Source organism: Pangasianodon hypophthalmus, chromosome 25 (assembly GCF_027358585.1).
Source record: "Pangasianodon hypophthalmus isolate fPanHyp1 chromosome 25, fPanHyp1.pri, whole genome shotgun sequence".
NCBI lineage: Eukaryota > Metazoa > Chordata > Actinopteri > Siluriformes > Pangasiidae > Pangasianodon > Pangasianodon hypophthalmus.
Window position 1 is genome coordinate 8,690,575 of NC_069734.1, and position 18,360 is coordinate 8,708,934.

At 39.0% G+C, this 18,360-nt stretch overlaps 1 protein-coding gene across 3 annotated transcripts in view; it reads left to right on the top strand.

The window, feature by feature from the left end:
* The window catches only part of dpy19l3 (dpy-19 like C-mannosyltransferase 3), a 52,564-nt gene that overhangs the window by 26,003 nt on the left and 8,201 nt on the right, over positions 1-18,360 (top strand). For all 3 annotated transcript variants that reach the window (XM_026937520.3, XM_053229595.1, XM_026937519.3), the window contains 5 exons: positions 1,241-1,352; positions 2,352-2,408; positions 2,784-2,866; positions 16,089-16,221; positions 17,242-17,400. In XM_026937520.3, the coding sequence (XP_026793321.2) occupies positions 1,241-1,352; positions 2,352-2,408; positions 2,784-2,866; positions 16,089-16,221; positions 17,242-17,400 (544 nt within the window). The remainder of the gene's footprint in view (positions 1-1,240; positions 1,353-2,351; positions 2,409-2,783; positions 2,867-16,088; positions 16,222-17,241; positions 17,401-18,360) is intronic.

Consider the following 18,360-nt stretch of genomic DNA (forward strand, 5'->3'; position numbering starts at 1 on the left):
TCTGTCAGCCAATAACAGAAAGCTGAGGCTGCAGTGGGCACAGGCTCACCCAAACTGCACAGACTGGTAAAACTGGTAAAATCTCAATGTCTCCTGAGGCACACAGAAGATAGGGTCAGAATTTGGCGCCAACAGAATGAATCCATGGACCCAACCTGCCTTGTGTCAACAGTCCCGGCTGGTGGAGGTGATGTAATGGTGTGGGGAATGTTTTCTTGACACACTTTGGGCTCCTTAATACTAATCAATCATCACCTGAATGCCACAGTGTATTTGAGTATTGTTGCTGACCATGTGCATCCCTTCATGGCCACAAATTACCCATCTTCTAATTGCTACTTCCAGCATGATAATGTCAAAAAAGCAAAAGTCGTCTCAAACAGGTTTCATGAACATGACAGTTGAGTTCAGTGTTCTTCAGTGGCTTTCCCAGTCACCGAATCTGAATCCAGTAGAACATCTTTGGGATGTGGTAGAACGGGAGATTCACCGCATGAAAGTGCACCTGAAAAATCTGCAGGAATTTTGTGATGCAATCATCTCAACATGGACCAGAATCTCAAAGGAATGTTTCCAACATCTTGTGGATTCCATGCCACGAAGAATCGAGGCTGTAGGGAGACCCTACCCAGTATTAGTATAGTGTTCCTTTGAGTATTATGATACCATATTTTTCTGATAGTGCCCAACTCTGTAAGTTTTTTCCTCTGGTTAGTTTCATTGCATTTTACATGACCTTTCAAATAAACAACAACAACAAAAAAAAGTTTAATACTTAAAGTTTGCAGAAGACTCCAGCAACTTTTTAAAATTCAAACCAGTCAGGTATAGCTGATATAAAGTTTTATACCTCACTGTTTTCACGTACCTTCCTGTGTTCATTTATTATTCGTAAATCCCCTCTCTGATTCTTTTTCCCCTCTTCTTTCTGCTGAAATTCAACTTTTTTATCAGTTTTTCTTCCACTGACTCAGACCAGTTCTAATCTTTAATCTCCATCTTATTAGTGGAAGCCGCAAGCTGCGGGTGGTTTCGGCTACTTCTGCAGAAACAATAATGCGGACTGAATTATTTTGCTGAAAAGATCGCAATATATCCCACTCGGAATTCCCTCTGGTGTCTTTTGAATACTAAAAGGTCTGAGAGCGCATGCTCATTCATAGATAATGCGTTTGTAGCATCTGGTGCTGTTCTTTATTACAAAAGCAGCGAAAAGCTGTGACGTTGTCTCTGGCTACAGGATGAAGTATCTGTGGACCGGTCACATGTGCGCCTTTGCTGCCTTTGGCGTGTGCAGTAAGGAGATGTGGACGTTGTGCCTGCGAGTGATCCATTGCAACACTGAAGGAAAGGTGAGATCTCACACACATATCCTGGTCTAACGCAGTATTAAAGTTTGTCATTTTTAGAGCGTTCTGCTGCAAATCTCTAATGACGAGCCTTCTCTTGACTCGACCCCATTCTTTTGATGAAACGTTTTTCCTGTATTCCTTCCTTAAAAGTTGCAAAGCTGGTCAGGTTTGGGGCGGAGCTAATTTCCGGGCCAGAAAAATTTTTTAAAAGTAACCTGAAATGAAGAAACTAGTCAGAAACATGCATTGCAATATTGTGAAATACAGTTTATCTTAAAGTATAATATAAATTGTAATAATATTATTATAGCATTAGAAACAATTTAAAACCTTATAAACCGCACCTTTAAGGCTAAAAATTTAAGCAGGGTGGTAAAAACTTGCACATCCTGAGCCACATTTATCAGAAGTAGTAGTAGGTAGATTCTGGAAAATTTTTATCCATATGTTTTGGCTAAATAAAGTGTTTCAGTACAGCACACCCACCATCAATATTTTCCTTAAGCATCAATTACTGTGATTTGCAGCGAGTGCCTTCTTTAATGTCGTTACCCTGGAGTTTACAGCTTTGATTTACAAGATTATCAGTCAAATAATCTTTTGCAGATCATCATTTTACCTTCTGTGCAGGGATCATTGTACCGAATACACTAATACACTAAGCCATGGCTGGCTTTTTTTCAGTCTCAGCGGGATCTCATGCTTGTGTTACCAGATACCGCAATAACATCTCCGCTCTGGAAGATAAGCGATGCAGTCCGTGTAAATCTGAAACCTGACAAAACAAGGATATAGATCGTATCTCAGTGTGAAGATGTATCTTGAGAGTTGCATTACTCTCTTGTGAGAGGAGATTGAGTTTCAGTGAATGTTTTCCACAGCAAAGCACCTGCATTTCAGATTTTCCCTCACTAGGTGGCAATGTAGTAACAACCTAAAACAAAACCTCGTTTCCTTTCTTTCTTGCTGTGTCTTAACATGTTTGTGTGTTTTCCACAGCTAAAGTTGATCAGGTACTCCGTTCCGGCCGTGCTGCTGGCATTCCTTTATTACAAGGTAATGCATTTACAGCAGGCGATCATTTTCCTGTTTGCATATTCCTCTAATCTGCCTGGGCAGCAGGGTGGCAGGAAGTGCTTAGCCCAAACAGCCATGCATGGAAACCTGGAAAAAAAAAATGCTAGCATTCTCCAAGCATTTATTTTTAAGAGGATTTTTGCCCCTGCTGGGTTAATTCTGCTCTGTCAACAGCGGAATTGCAATATGCAATCAAGCATAAAATGTGCAGTTGTGTCTGTGTTTGTGTGTGTGTATGTGGTTTATAGTAGTCCTAAATCTGTTGCAATATCTTTGTAGCATTCTGTCTTTCTCTCTTTCACACTTGCTCTGTGTGTGTGTGTGTGTGTGTGTGTGCATGCTTTTGTACTTTAGTTCTGGCCCAAACTGACAGAAGAACTTTCAGAGCTGAGAGAATTTTATGACCCGGACACTGTGGAGCTGATGACATGGATTAGGTAAGATACAATACACAATCACAGAATATTATAAGATATTATAACAAAATGTGCTGCAAATGTAATAGAGAAGTCCAAACATGCTTTGTATTCTCTCATGAAAAACACACACTGACACTTCATCACATACACACCTCACAACTCTGGCTACAAACCAAATAAAGGAGCAGAATTTTTTCGGACGGTTATTAGACTTTCTGGAGTTATTGGTTATTATTAGTTTTGTGGAGTGTGTTTTATAAGTGCGTTTAGACAGACATCAGATGAAACATATTTGGCCTGGAGTTCTTATTGCTCATGTCTCTGCGTGTGTGTGTGCGTGCGTGTGTGTGTACGTGTGTGAAGGAAAGTAAGAGAGAGAGGGTGTGAGATTTGACAGCACATGACACAGGTTTTCTCGGTGCTAAGAAAATCCAATTTGTGTTGGGGATTAGAGTGTGGAGTTACCTTGCCTGGTGCTGTGGTGCTAAGCCTTTTCTCCACGCTAATTACCCCGCTGATGAAAAAGTTAAGCGAGGGATCGCTTTTCAGCAGCGTCTCCACTCCCAAAGCTCTCTTTCTGTCTCAAATGTAGATTATCAGTGATCTCTGTTCCTTTCGGAAAACTGTCCTCGTGTGAGCACGAACGCATGTGTGTAAGTGTGTGTGTGTGTGTGTGCGCACAAGAGTGTGAGAGAGGAGAGTAAGAGAGCTAGCTAAAGAGTATAGAGCCACAGCTCTTAGTTTATTCTCCTTCATCCTTGGTTCCAAAATATGCTCCATATAATGAATGCAGTGTTGATTGGGGAGCAGTGGTTAAACAGTAAAATTTGTGTGTATTTTTGGCTTCTTGTCAAGCAATGTGAAAATATTGGAAATGAAGGCAGTGCTTAAGCAGCCCAAACAAGTAAATGCTGCATTTTGTTTTCCTGTCTGACAATGAAAACTGAAGACCGTAAAAACGTAATACAAATAGTTCATCAGCAACAGAAAGAGGAAATATCTAGTTTTATGATAAGCTCTTGCATGTCACATGGGCTGACAGGAATTTTTCTAATAGATGAATAATGAAATGATGCTCAATTTCTATTATTTTGTCAAACCAGAACTTTTTCGACATCTCCATGCAGATTTATTCTTGGAAAATAGTGATAATGCGAGCGGCACAGTGGCACAGTAGGGAGCAATAGCCACCTCATAGCAAACAGGATTCCTGGTTTGATCCTGAGCTTGGATTACTGTCTGTGTGGAGTTTTGCATGTTCTTGATGCATTCATGTGGGTTTCCATCGGGTTCTCTGGTTTCTTCCCACCTCCCAAAAACATGCCAGTCCGTGTAGGATTGGCGACTCTAAACGCCCCTGTATGTGCAAATGAGTGTGTGCATGTTGCCCTGTGGTGTACTGCATTCCCGCCCAGCATTCCTGGGAATTGCTCCAGTTCCGCCATGACCTTGACCAAGATAAAGCAGTTACTGAAGATGAATGAATGAATGAATGAATGAAAATAGTGATAATGCTTCAAGCACAAAAGTAATACAAACATGTGTGTGTGTGTGATATATATATATATATATATATATATATATATATATATATATATATATATATATATATATATATATATTTATCTGATATACTATATTAATGATGTCACTGTAGGCGGAGACATAAGACAATCTAGATGATGTTGTGTAATTAAATCTAATATAGTCACAAATCCAAACTCTTTATGTCCATAATAGTTTCCACCTGGTGTAAGGCAATTGTTGGTCACTGGTCTAGTTTCAAAATTTTTAAATCACCCTCAGAAGTTTTTTGACAATATGGAAAGATGCTGTGAAGTTTGCACCCCTAAAGTTTTTTTTTTTAATGGACAAAGAGTAAAACGTTTCTCTGTTTTACAATTTATTAAGTTACAAATGAGACGTGGGCATAACTACAAGCCTACAAGCCATAACATAACGTAACATCATCAGAAAAAAGATAGTTTGAAAAAGTTTTTTTCATGACCCTCTCAGTTGCCAGACCTGATCTGAACAAGGCAGTTTGACATCTGACAGAGTTATAACAGTGCATTGGGACGAACGTGCAGGGTGGTGGTCTATGAGAGATCTCAATATTACAACTCAGATGATCAAAAAGTTGTTCAAATAATATGAGAGAAGTTGGAGGCATGAAGTTATAAAGGCAAAGGTCAGGCATATGGGTTATAAGAAAATACTTACTCAGGAAGGGAGATGCAAACTTGCGAACTGACTTAATTTTGACTTTTGCATTATAAGTATATCAAAAAGAGTGCTATTGGAACATATGCTGTGATAATGAAGGAATTTGTGAAACCTAACACTGTACCACATTGGTTTAGAATAAATTTCATTCCTTTTACATTTTATCCTAAGGGTATGCAAACTTTTGCACTTGACTACTTAAGCGTGGGTGTTATGTGTGAGCTTAGGTGCAGTGTAACTACACCTTTAGGTGTGAAACCTTCAGCCACCCTTTCAGAGTTTTTAAAATGAAGGACTTCATCACTTATACTACACAAAATTATGTTGTAAAAGGTCTATGTGGCTTATTGCACACGTGGAAGATAAGGAGAGGTTTGAAAATACGAATTGCTGAACAAAGTGCTATTAGAAGTCCTCATAATGAATAATCCTGTTGCTGTACATTTCACAGTATGCCTTAGTGCTGAGCATTTGTGCTATTTTACGGATTGAGAAAGTGTTTGTAATAGAAGAGGGGAGATACTGAGAGAAAAAATATTACAGAGAGTTATACTGAATTTACTATTAGATACCTTTTAATAGAGATTTAACCTGAAGTCTCTATTAAAGTGCCGCTGAAATTAAACTTGGTGTTTCAGAGCTTTTTCTAGCTGTCCTTTAGTGTTATGGAAAAAATATTATAGTATATCTAGAAAAAAAATAGTTTTGTTTACAAATAGTATAGAAATAGTTCAAGTAAAATGGTTCAAATTTTTTTGTTGACTCATACCCGTACCTGATATTACAAGTTTCAAGAATATGTCCACTTAAGATGACATCACTAATTGTGCCTGATGGTATATGCATTTTTATTTTTGTTTGGCCTGCCCCAATATTTTCTAATGTGTTAGTTCTACATATTACTAAAGATACAAACAAATTAGTAATTTACTGAAGCAGTTACTGAAGATGATTGAATGAATGACTGAATGAACACACTGCATGTGTTAATGTGGCTTTTCTTTGTCCCTCAAGCTTCGTAGCTGACTGCTCACTCCCACCCTCATGAGAGTTAAAAAGCACCTACTTCACTGACATTTTTGTTGGGTCATAGGTCCCACTGCACACCTCTATAGTTTAGGGAATTGACAGGTTATACGAATAGGTTTGTGAGCAGTGTGTTGTTATATATGAACATCCTTTTTGGGATCAAAACGGTGTACAAGCTTGTTTAACGTATCTCAGCCAGCATCTGTTCTCTTTGATGTGTGCACAGTTATTGTTATTTTTTGCAAATAGCGCTGGGAGTGAGTCATTAGACGTATACACAGAGTCTCTGTATTTACTCTTTTCCAGACTTGAACTAAAAACTTGTAAACACAGCTCAGTTTTGCAGACATAACATGGTCACAGGAGACATGGCAAAAAACCACAAAATTAGAGCTATTTATAAACAGACTAATGAGATAAGACTTTTAAATCAAAGGCAGGTTCAGGTTGAGATCCAGGAGAGTGTTCAGAGTGCAGCTGAAGCAGAATTAACACAGGGAAGAGGACATGCGTTCCTTCCTTAGTATCTTAGTTCATTCCTCTGTGGAGACAAGGAAGACATGCAAAGATTAGATATATGGAAAGAGGAAATGATGACATGCTGTTTTTGTGAATTCAGACATCCTTCTTCACGGAGATGTCGTTTTAAAGTGTTGCCATTTATTGATGGCTAGTTGTCAAGCTCTATCACCTGTCACTGAGCATAACAGATCTGAATATACATGACAAGGTATGATTACAAATGGAATTAACATCCATCAAACGATTTCTGCATTCTCATCTATCACCTGCTGACCTATAGACATGTTTCACCAAAAATCAAGTACGCTTTACCTAACTTTAATCCAATTTTTATTTATATATGAACCCATTTCTTTAAAAAATATTTGTGTATTATCCTATTATATTTTATTAGATTTTGTTGTATGATTTTATTGTATGATTTTTTTTTTTTATTGATGATTTTCTATGGCAGCCTCCACCTCAGAGTATATTAAAGAATCTATACCTCCCTAAAGATGGTGGCTTTCAGTCGATATCCCGGTACTAAGATTAGGGTTGTTACAGTTTGAAATTTTCATAGTAGGATAACCTAGTCTAAAAATGTAACAGTTTCACGGTATTGTCGTATTAACAGACCGTTTAAAAACACAAAGAAAATCAAGGGAAAAAAATTCTTGTGATATCTTTGCACAATCCCATATATACACCCACATGTGGGTGTAAGTGGGTCCAAAAGTCTGAGACCACACTGAAAATCCTTTTTAGAGGAAATAAACAAAGTTTTAGAATTTTAAAAGAATTAAATCGAAGAAAGAAAATGTGAAATATTTTAAATCTTTGATATTAAAGATTCTGCACTATTTCTAGGTCACTGTTTAAATTTAAGCAAATTTGTGATATTGACCATGTTACCTTTGTACAAAAGGTCAGATTTTCCTTGAGTCTTCCTTCGATGCCATCCATTGAAGCATGTGTTCAGATGACACTACAAATTTACACAAATTTGCAGAAAAAGGACATACCAAATACTAAGCAATTCTGAAAGTCACGTAAATATTTTCAAGATTCTACATTATACTCAAGTTATTGCTCATAATATATTTTTATTATACCACAGTTAGTCCTGATCAACTAATTTGATTGGACAAGCACAGTTCCAAGAGTGCTGATATTTAGTACAACCACACTGGGATATTTCTCTCTTTGTATCCCTCTGCTTGTCTATATTCGCTATGTAAAATTACAGTTCTAGCAATAGTTCACTACACTGAAACAGTTACTACACTACTGTCCGTCAGTCCGTGTGTTGCGTTGCCAACATCCAGCACTCTGTCCAGCTGTGGCTTCTGGAACTATTTTTGCTGACGGACCAAAAATATACAAAATATGTGACCAAGATCTATCTGAAATGTCAGTTACTCAATATTAATTTCTTGTTTATAGAACTGTTGTATAAAAGTAATATCACACTCACAAACATGCTGTTATACTAGGTATCAGCACAGCTATGATTACTTGCGGCCTCGTGCCTATGGCTGAAACACAGCGGTGCTGATATTCAATATAACAGCACTCATGGTAGTGTGATATTTTACATTTGCATTTACATTTATGGCATTTGGAAGACGTCCTTATCCAGAACGACTTACAGAAGTGCTTTGAAGTCTCTATCAATAAATACATCCTGAATACATCCATTTTCACAAGTGGTCTCAGAATTTTGGACTCCACTGTATATAACAAAAACCAAAAGGAAAGCTCCAACCCCGTAATTGTTGTTCTTTATTTTTGAGAACAAGTTTTCCATGAAATCTCTTAAACTGTCAGTATTTATCACACTGCATTTTAAGGTGAAAGACAGAGTGGCTGCAAGGAAAGGCAGTTAGCTGAGCCAAAAAAAAAAGTCTCTCAGTGTAGTCTGCATCCCTTGCACAGAGAAACGGAGGTTGTTTTAGTATGATTTAGGGGGTTGGAAAAAGGGTAGTCACAAAAGAGATGAGAACCACTGACAAGTACGGAATCATAAATGGTTAAATTGATGATATTTGTCCCCTCATGAAGATAAGTTAATGAAATCAGGAATGGATTGTGTTCTGCATTTTTTCCCAGCATCATTAGCTTATTCATTTTGTGGCACCTGGTCATCAATCAACCAACCACACCTAGCTTTTCCTTTTTAGTACACGCATGGATGTGTGTAACATCTAACTTGAATTAAGCTAAATTAAAACTGAATTAAGGTCCTGTCGAATCATAAAGCAGGAGAGAAAAAGTTATTTAATGAGGTCCAGACTGCACATGAAATGCTGACGTTTTTGGGGCACCAGCTTGCTAGCAGGCTTCATTAACTACAGATATACTATCAGTAGCTACTCTCAATAGAGCTGAGAAAGGCTTGCATAGTTCCTCTTTTGGCACATTAAGCAGATAATGGAAGCACATCTGGAGTAAAGACTTTGTCAAGAGCTGATTCAGATTCTGTCACTGTTGGATTTCACACTCAATTCTGCCCTCTTCATGTTGGATAAAAGTTTGAAGGACTTTTTGGATTGCAGAGGAGAAGAGCTGCTTAAAGCAGTGCAGTCATGACCTGCGATGAACACACATGCTAGGTTAACTGGTATCTGCAGCTGAAATTAAGTCATGTGTGTAAGAGCTCTGCATGAGCAGTGTACAACAGAGTGTAGTTTTTCTTTCTGAGCTTACCAAATATGGTGACAGACTAAGCTTTTGGAGTATGTGTGTGTGTGTGTGTGTGTGAGAGAGAGAGAGAGAGAGAGAGAAAATGTTTCTTCTTGGTGTGAGTGATCCGTGGCCTTTCACTCAGACTCCCTCTGTCCCACAGATCAGCACGTGATCTTTGTCAGCATTGTAATGCTCTGTCATCAGAGTCAGTATTATCACTCCGAATGTCTGTCTGCCATGTAATTAATTTCCTCTCTATGGTTTTGTGATTTTTATACCACACATCCTTTTGTCAGTGTGAGGAAAAACTGCATTCTTTCCAAATGTTGCCTTGTTTTGTAATAATGAAGACAAATTAGCCTTTTATTTCCTCTGAAGGGAAAAAAAAACTTTTGTAACCCTTCGAAGCATGGGTAATTTATGTTCTCAGAATGAACAAAAGACACTTTTCATTTGTGCTTGCTGCAGTGTCTCGTTTTTTTTTTTTTTTACTTCTTCTGTCTTTTCTGCATTCTTTCCATCATGGCAGCCCTCCTTTTTGTCTCCCAATCTGGTTGTATGTTGCACAGTTTTCTTTTGAATTTAAAAGTAGAAGTGTAGCTGTCTCAGAAGAAACTCTGCTAACATGAAGCTCAAGTGCTTTTTCCAACTGTGGCTTGAATCACTGTTTTTTTATCAGCTCACACAGTCATCTGGCCTTTCACACTTTACCATAATTCTTAGCTACTTTCTTAAATGCCACTGAATCCAGTTTTGATTGTGCAATTGAGTTAATTGTGCTGTAATTGAACACATTTCCTTCGAGCACTTGTCACCCAATTTGTGGATTTCGGCTTGCTCTTTTCAGGCGCCACTCAAAAAACTCTTTTTTTTTTTTATTTCACACCAAGTCAGTTTGCCTCATCTGCAGATCAATCACATGGCATTTTAGTGGTTGTCCTCACCCAATCGATTAGATAATAATTGAACTGAATTTGAGCTTTTTTAATATTCTCTTCACTCTGTATGTCTGTTTTGCTTTCTCTTTGTTGCTGTTTGCCTCTGTGTCTTGCTGTCTGCCTCTGCCTCTCCCTCCACACACGTTTTATGGCCCCTGCTGACAAATCTCCAGCAGCTCTGTGCAGTTCAGAAATGGTTGGTTCAGGATCAAAGCTAAAAGGTTTGCGCATGGCCAACAGAGATCAGTGCTCTGCATCAAAAATGGAGGTGGTTAGTAGTACATTTTTTTGGAAGGGACAAGTGCTGTTTGTGGCCACTTAGGGGCACCTGCTTATTAATACAAATGCCCTGCCTCTTAAAACAGCAAGCAGAAAACAGAATTGTCAAGAGGTTTATTTGTTGCCCTACCAAGCATGTGTGTGGGCAAAACACGTGGCCTAAGTGACTCCGGTTAATGCTTCTTTGAAACCGTAGTCTACTCTAAAGTTTATCTCAGAATGGTGCAACTGGTACAAAACAGAACACTTCTTTTTTTAAATGAGCAAGGTCATACTCATTCAAGTCCATGAAAACCTTGCTTTCTGACCGTGGTGGACAACAGAATGGATGATGTCTGAATATATACATTGAACCTTGAAGTGAATAGCCTCTTGGAGCAGATGAAGTAGTTCCACTCTATTTGGGTCACCCAAGAATAAATATGCAAGGCTGCATAGGACATGGAAGAACTGAGAAGAGAAAAAAAAAAGTGTGGCTGATGAATCCAATAACTGTATAGCGCAGGGGTCATCATCTGGCAGACTGTACTCAAGTTCTTCAGGGAGTCCAACCAAGCACTTGAAAAATACTATAGCAAAAGTGATGCACATATGGAAAAAAGGCTCTAAAAGGCTCTATGGAAAAAAGACACTAGTTGTTCATCAAGGCTTCTGTAGCAACTCATCTGTAGCACCTTATTCAATCACATGCATTTATATGAATTTTTTACCTGATGGCAGCTCATCATTAAGAGGATTTTTTTTTTCAGTTAGTGAAGTGGTTAGTGACATGGTTTCTTCAAAAAAAAAAATTCTGATGGAAAAATAATGTTTAAAGTTGACTTAACAGAGAAGTATGCTTCTATACTCCACTTCCATTTCCAAGTGGATGTCTCATCTGTTCAGAGTTTGTAGCACTAGTTAAAAGTAGTAAAGTGAAGTTCTGGTGCAAAACAAAACAACCACAAACTAATCCCTAATGGTTAAGCATTAAAAGCTAACTATTGTTAACATTCGTCAATGTTAGTTGCTTATCAGGACCTTCATAAGCAAGGAATTTCATGTAGCTTGACCTTTACAACAAAGTTGAATTCCCTGCTATAATCATGTCAATTTGCAGACTTGTGGAGGTATAACGGCACATATCAGGCCACCTAACATCATTTTTAGCATAATTTTCTTCCACTGGGTAGCTTTTTGCAGAATAATAAGACCCATAGCATGCATCATCTCAAGCTGGTTTGATGAACAAGAAAACAAGAAACTGAGTGTATTTGGAATTAGATGGAACAGCAGGTTCACAGCGTGCATTAGGAATCTGCAGACACTACCTCGATGCTTTTCAGACAGCAGGAGCAATTTCCTAAAGCAAAGTTTCAATCAACTTGTTGAATCTTTGCCATAAATTTCTGCAGGTAAATATAATCCTGGTACTAGATCTGCCGAAGTTGCCACTAAGTATGTTAGAGTTTAAACAACTAATCCAGAGAAGTCTATATCTGGAGATGTTAATATCTAACATCTAGGGTGGTAGAGAGTAAAATCTGTCTATTTGCTATTTTCCTCTGTCTCTCTCTCCTTTCAACGTGGGCTGTACTGGCCTGCTTTGTCCACCTAACTGACATTGGAATGGATTTTCTGCTGGCTTTCTGCTGACTAACTAGAGAGCAATTGACTGATGTTAAGCGTGCAGTTGTGTTATGTCCACCCACTACCGAACTCGTTTATCCTTTTAGCCTGAATCGATGGCAGCCATTTTAGAAATTTCTTCTGTAAATTCGATGTTTTATTTTGCTATTCGGATACAGAAGATTTGCATTTCTGCTAAAGTTCTAATTGAGCTCCATTACAGCAATTCATTCATTAATTCATTAATTCATTTATTCATCAGTTCACCTGTTTTTTCTGGTCAGAGTGGCAGTGGATGCAGAGGCTATCCTGGCAACACCTGCGATACTGGTTTTGGAAGGTAGGGTCTGTGAATAATTGACATGGAATTGTTGTCTTTTAGTGTAGAAGTGCAGTGATTGAAGGTCAGAAGAAGGACCATTCTAATATGTTAACTTGCCACTACCAGTGTCTGTGATTTAAGACACTCTTTGGTGGTTTGTTGTTGCCACTCCAGCTTGCAGGGCCACCTTATTTCCTCACTCTGACTGAAATCCTCTGATAGATACCATCTCTCTATTCTCTCTATTGTCCTTTCCTTGGCTTTGTCACTGTGGCATTCCCATCTCTTAGGATGCCAACACATTAGGATTCCTTGGAAACTTGCCAGCTATGGTTTCTTTTCATGTCGTGCTTCATGGAGCCAAGCTCGACTTCGACTTCGACTTCATCACTCTCACCTTATCTACAGTTGTTGACTCTCCCTGATACACCAAACACCCACTGCTGTTCTTTATGCTCTACCTCGATACATCATTTGCATTAAACTTTTTTAGGCACTCTAATCTCTAATCCTCTCCACCATCAGTTCCTTTGCCTGATAACACAGTTTCTCTGGATGACAACTCCCTCCAGGAACTTCACTTTTTGACTCTTTCCTCAGAACCAGCATCAGAACATGGTAACATTTTATCAGGTTGTGGGAACAGCCCGAAGACTTTTTGCTTTTAATGTTTGTTGGTATAGCCTAGCGCCTCAGTAGGCATCTTATCAAGTTATTAGTTATAAGTTGTCAGGAACTCCAAGATCAAACATATCATTCAGCCATAATTATATGCATTTTTGGGTAGCTCAGACCTCCTTTATTCCCCTTGATTAGAGTTTTTCATTTACTCCTGAAGTTGCATTTGATTATTTTAAGGTGTGTGTTTACATTCGCAAAACCAGTATCCAGTTACTTGGTTGTGCCCAGTATTTGGTCATTAGTATAATGATCAGTCAGGCATCTACCTGCCTGACAGTGACTGGCAAGGTCAATGTTCTTATCAATGCTCTTTAATATTAATGCCATTAATCAATTTTTATAATGTCAGCAAGGTGCAGACTAACATGAGCTGACATTTATGCAAGAGAATATAATACAGGAATAAAATATAAAATGCAAATCAGCCAAGGGCCAGAAGCATCTCTTGTCAGTATGGAGTTAATTAAACAGAAGCGACCCTCCTTCCTTTCCCATGGCAGGAAGTAGCCCAGACGAGAGGGTCAAAGGTTAGTCCTTTATGGCCATTTTTGTCTTTAGGTCTGGAGCTGAAAAAGAAAATGACGGATATAAAATTCATCATCCACTTTGGATAGATCACATGAGATACAGGAATGAGAAGCTGTTCTGAAAGAGGATGCCACCACTCTCATGTGATACTGGTGGATAATCAGGTTGTTTTCCTTTTTAATATTGATAATGCAATGACTTGGGCAGAAGGGAGCACTCAGCCTTGAGCAGGGAATTATGGGATTTAATCTGTTGAGTGGGCGTGTGAAGAGCATCCGAGTATCATGGAAAACCACATGTGCATTCACTCATGTGAAAGACATGAAGACATGCTCACAGACTTGCAGCTTAATCCTCCCTCTGGACTGAGTGTGGAGCTGGTGGTATATAAGAACACACATCTGCAATTTAGCCACTAAATCCTGCCTCCCACATGCCATGCTCGGCTGTAGAGATGTGGGGTGTGTGTGTGTGTGTGTGTGTGTGGAGCTGTAACAGCAGCAATGCTATTCCGTACTGTACTTGGTGGTTTGCTTCTTCAAAGTCTTCCCTCAGGAGTCCAATAGCACCTCGTTTTCTTCTCACATTAGCCAGCGCCAGAGGACAAGTCGCTCTGCCACCCACTGACAAATGGCAACCCCTGTGTAGTCTATTACTGCGAGAATCTTTACTTTCATTCTTCTTTACTCACTTGCTCTCCCTCCCTAGCTCATTTCTTCTTCAGTCTTCTTCATCTCTCTCTTGCCGTATCTTTCTTTCCTTACTTCTCTGTCTCCGCTTGATTAGAGGTGAGGATGTCGGCGAAGAGGGGGGCAGACTGAACGCTGAGAGACAGCCTATTGTAATTGTAGCCATTTTTCAACCTTGTTCAACTCTGCCAGTGTATCACTCCGCTCTAATTGAAAGCTCGTGTAATGTCATTGTGTGTGTATTAAGGGTAGAAGTGAGAGTGTATTTGTACAGTATGTAACTGTCACATCCTTGATTCTTCGTTATTGAACTGGCTGAAAGTCTTCTGAGGTTCTTCGAGGACAAATTACCCAGTATGCAACATTACTCCTTTGTAATGGAACATTCCTCCCAATGCGAGCCTGTCATAATAAAACATTCCTGCCAGCAAAACATCTGTCATGATGACACTGTCCTCTGTACTCAGTGTACACTCCACGCAGATGCTATCCCCTCATTTTTGAGACTGACACCAACAGTTTTTCTGCCTTGTGGTCAATAGCAATAGCTCTTCCTGGTGAAGGATTGTGAGAATGGCTATAGTTTGCCATGATTTAGATACATTTAGCAGAGGTGTCAACATCAACGGTTTAGCCATAGCATTTACGATTTTTGACTCAGTCCTAGGGCGATATGGGAGCCACCTGAAACATAATGCATCAGCCCAAATGGTAATTAAATTTGCCTGATTTTATCCAGGTGAACTTTGGCCTGTGATTTCTTGCCCCTCGCTCTTATGAGCCAATAGACAAGAAAAGGGAGGGTCAGTCTTTGGTCAGTAAAACAAGTATTATGAAGAAGCTTGCTGTTTTCTTACTGTTGCTTGACACACATCTGGAAAAAAAAGCCCTCTCTTCCACTATATATGCTAGGGTTTTTGTGGTTTTTCTTGTTAGCAACACTGGCTCCCTGTTTCAAAAGTCACTCATAATAACAACCTAAGGGCACTTGTTGAATTTTTTGTAGAATGCATTCATGAATTCTTCAGTACAATTCCTTTTATAAATGGGCTACTTATTCAGGTGGAAGCTTTTGTGGTACAAAAAAAAGTGCCTTCATTTTCGCCTGATTCAACATGGATAACATATAACCTCTAAAAGTTGGATAAAATAATTTAAAATTGTGTGTGTCTCATTCTAATATATTTACAGTAGAGAAATTACAGAGTTGAATTTGTTTCCTTAGGCATTCATTATAAGTGAGTTTTGACTCAATGGGCTTACTGTTGTTTTCTCACTACAGAGATGTGTGTTGAAATTATTGTTACTGGTAATTGTCCATAGGCTACCCTTGGGGTAGATAAAGATTAAGTAAAAAAAAAACCCACTGTATTACTCCTTTGAAAACTACTGATTCACCAGTTAGACAGTACTTACTGTAATGATGCCGTGTGTAACCCTCTAAAGCAGCCGAATGAGCCTGAAAAGTGATGATCACGTCCCAAATGTCTCCAACAGGAGCATTTTGCACATGAGTAATGTGAGCAGCGTACGCTTGAGTGCGCGCCCTCCTGCCGAGCCAGTTAACGTTCTTCCTTCTGTTCGAAATGAATGTCAGCAGCTGACTACAGCTCTCTGTGCGATTCCAACACACACTTGTATGAACACACACATACATGCACACACACACACACACACACACACACACGCACGCTTAAATCTTAATGAAACATGAAAAATAAGTAAAGTTGAGCACTTCGTTCTCTGCACAGCTCCAAGACCCCCAAGAGTGCGGTGTTTGCAGGCAGTATGCAGCTTCTGGCTGGAATAAAGCTGTGCACAGGCCGAGTGCTGACCAACCACCCGCACTACGAGGACCAAGCACTGCGGGAAAGGACCAGGCAGGTAAGAGTTCTGATTTTACCATCATTCCTGCTCATTGATACATGAACAAAGAGCATCGGGGGGTTTTATTAATTAAATTCTTTATTTTTTATTACGTGAGCCACTCCTGGTGAATGCTTAATGATGCAGAGCCCAGATTCTGCTTCACTACCATGCACACATTAGCCACGGCCAGAGCCAGGCAGGATGGACTAACAGTCTGACATTTTTTATGATTTTATGCTATGATTGATGATGGGTCAGAGTGGATCAGGCTTGTCAGTGCCAATCCTCTCACCCCTCTCTCTCTTTTTTCCCTCTTTCTCTTTTTGTGAAGAGAATGTGTGATATATTTGGACGCATTCAGTAGCACAGATTAATCGATCCGCTTCTGAGCCTATTAAACTCGACACGGATGTTGATGAGGAGGCAGGTCGGGGCAGAAGATTCCAGAAAGGTTCTGGCCTCAGTGGGCAGTAATTCTTTCGCACTTATAGAGCTGTGTGTGGAAGCATGACTAATGAGTAGTGTGTTAGAGGAAGACCAGATGCCCACCTTCATGACTGCTGTGACCTTGATGTGGCTGGAATATCACCACTGATAACCCCTGATAATGGAAGTGTTAGAAAAAGAGCAGAGCCAGTGGAAAAAAAATGTGTTAGGTAAAATATAAGTATATATATAAAATATATAAAATGTATTTTTTATATATTGTTCCAACACTAATTGGCTTTTTATCAGGTACATCATAATCTGTAGCCCATCTGTGGCTACAGTCTGCTCCAGAATTATTGGTACCCTTCATGAGATTGTATAAAATAAACAATTTTTTTTTTTTTTTTGAGTAATATCTTTCATTTTCGAGAAAACTATTCTAATACTATCTTTAAAGGTCGCGTATACAAGAATTGTTGGAACGTGATTAATTTTTTTGCCTGTTTACTTTGAATAACTCTTCTAATACTAGTTACAGAGCCATGGATATTTGTTTTGTCTAAATTATTCTTTCTTCCCCTTGTTTTCTGTATCTGTCTCCTGAAGGTGTATCAGATCTACGCACGTCAGTCTGCTGAAGAGGTGCACAGGCTCCTGCGGGCTGTAGGAGCAGACTACGTGGTGTTAGAGGACAGCATTTGCTACGAGCGTCGTCACAGCCGTGGCTGTAGGCTGAGGGACCTGCTCGACCTGGCCAATGGACATGTAGGTCACTCACCCCGACAGCACTCTCCAGTCGTACAGCTTTCTTCTTGCACTCACTAGTACAGTTCATTCTCATTAATGAATTTTTCAGAGATTAAAAAAAAATATCACTTTTTTGTTTTTTTTTCCTCAAATGTTTGTTTTCTATAAACGAACAGTATCTTCCCAAGCCAGCAGGTGCCCAGGCCTGCTTTGATTATTATTAGCTATTGTGTTATTTCTTGTGTGATTCACACTTCCATGTTTAAATGTCATGTTGTTCTTATAATTAACAGTAGTTCTCCACTTATTAAGATGCTGCTGTTTTTGTTCACATCATTAGCTTTTTTTAATGTGCAAAAATCAAGAGTTACAGCTTTACACTTTTATCAGACTAAGTGTAATTCTGGTTTCACACTAGATGTTTTTTTTAATCCTTTGGGAAGCGGCCCGTAGGATTGAGGGGGAAAAACTCTGAGGCTTTTTTTTTTTTGGTTGCAGCAGAGATTTTCCAAAGTTGTTCAGAAAATTTCAACTTTTCAGAAAAGTGCTGAGCGCTTTTCTTATCTCCAGACCAATCACATCATAGCTCTAGGGGGCAAGCAAGAAGAAAAAAAAAGGAGGACAAAGTGCAGCTAGAAAAGTTTGTCTTGTTAGTCTTGTTAGGAGATGTATGACATATTGAATTAAAAAATATATTTCACTGCCAATATTACAGCATTGCAGTGTAACTAAAAATACCAACTTGGCTATTTTTGGGAAATTCATGCCTACACAATGAAATGTGAACTGTTTTTTTTTCCCTGTATTTCCTGGTTTTTCACCCTGATAACGATTCACAGCAGCAATGATAAAATGTGAACTTTACCTAGTGCAGCTTCTTCAGTTCAGCCATAATAAGAATCCTTTATTTATGTAAGCTGAGAGGTGCATTTGCATACACACTGTAGTCTCAGCCTCAGACATGCCGCCCATGGGTTA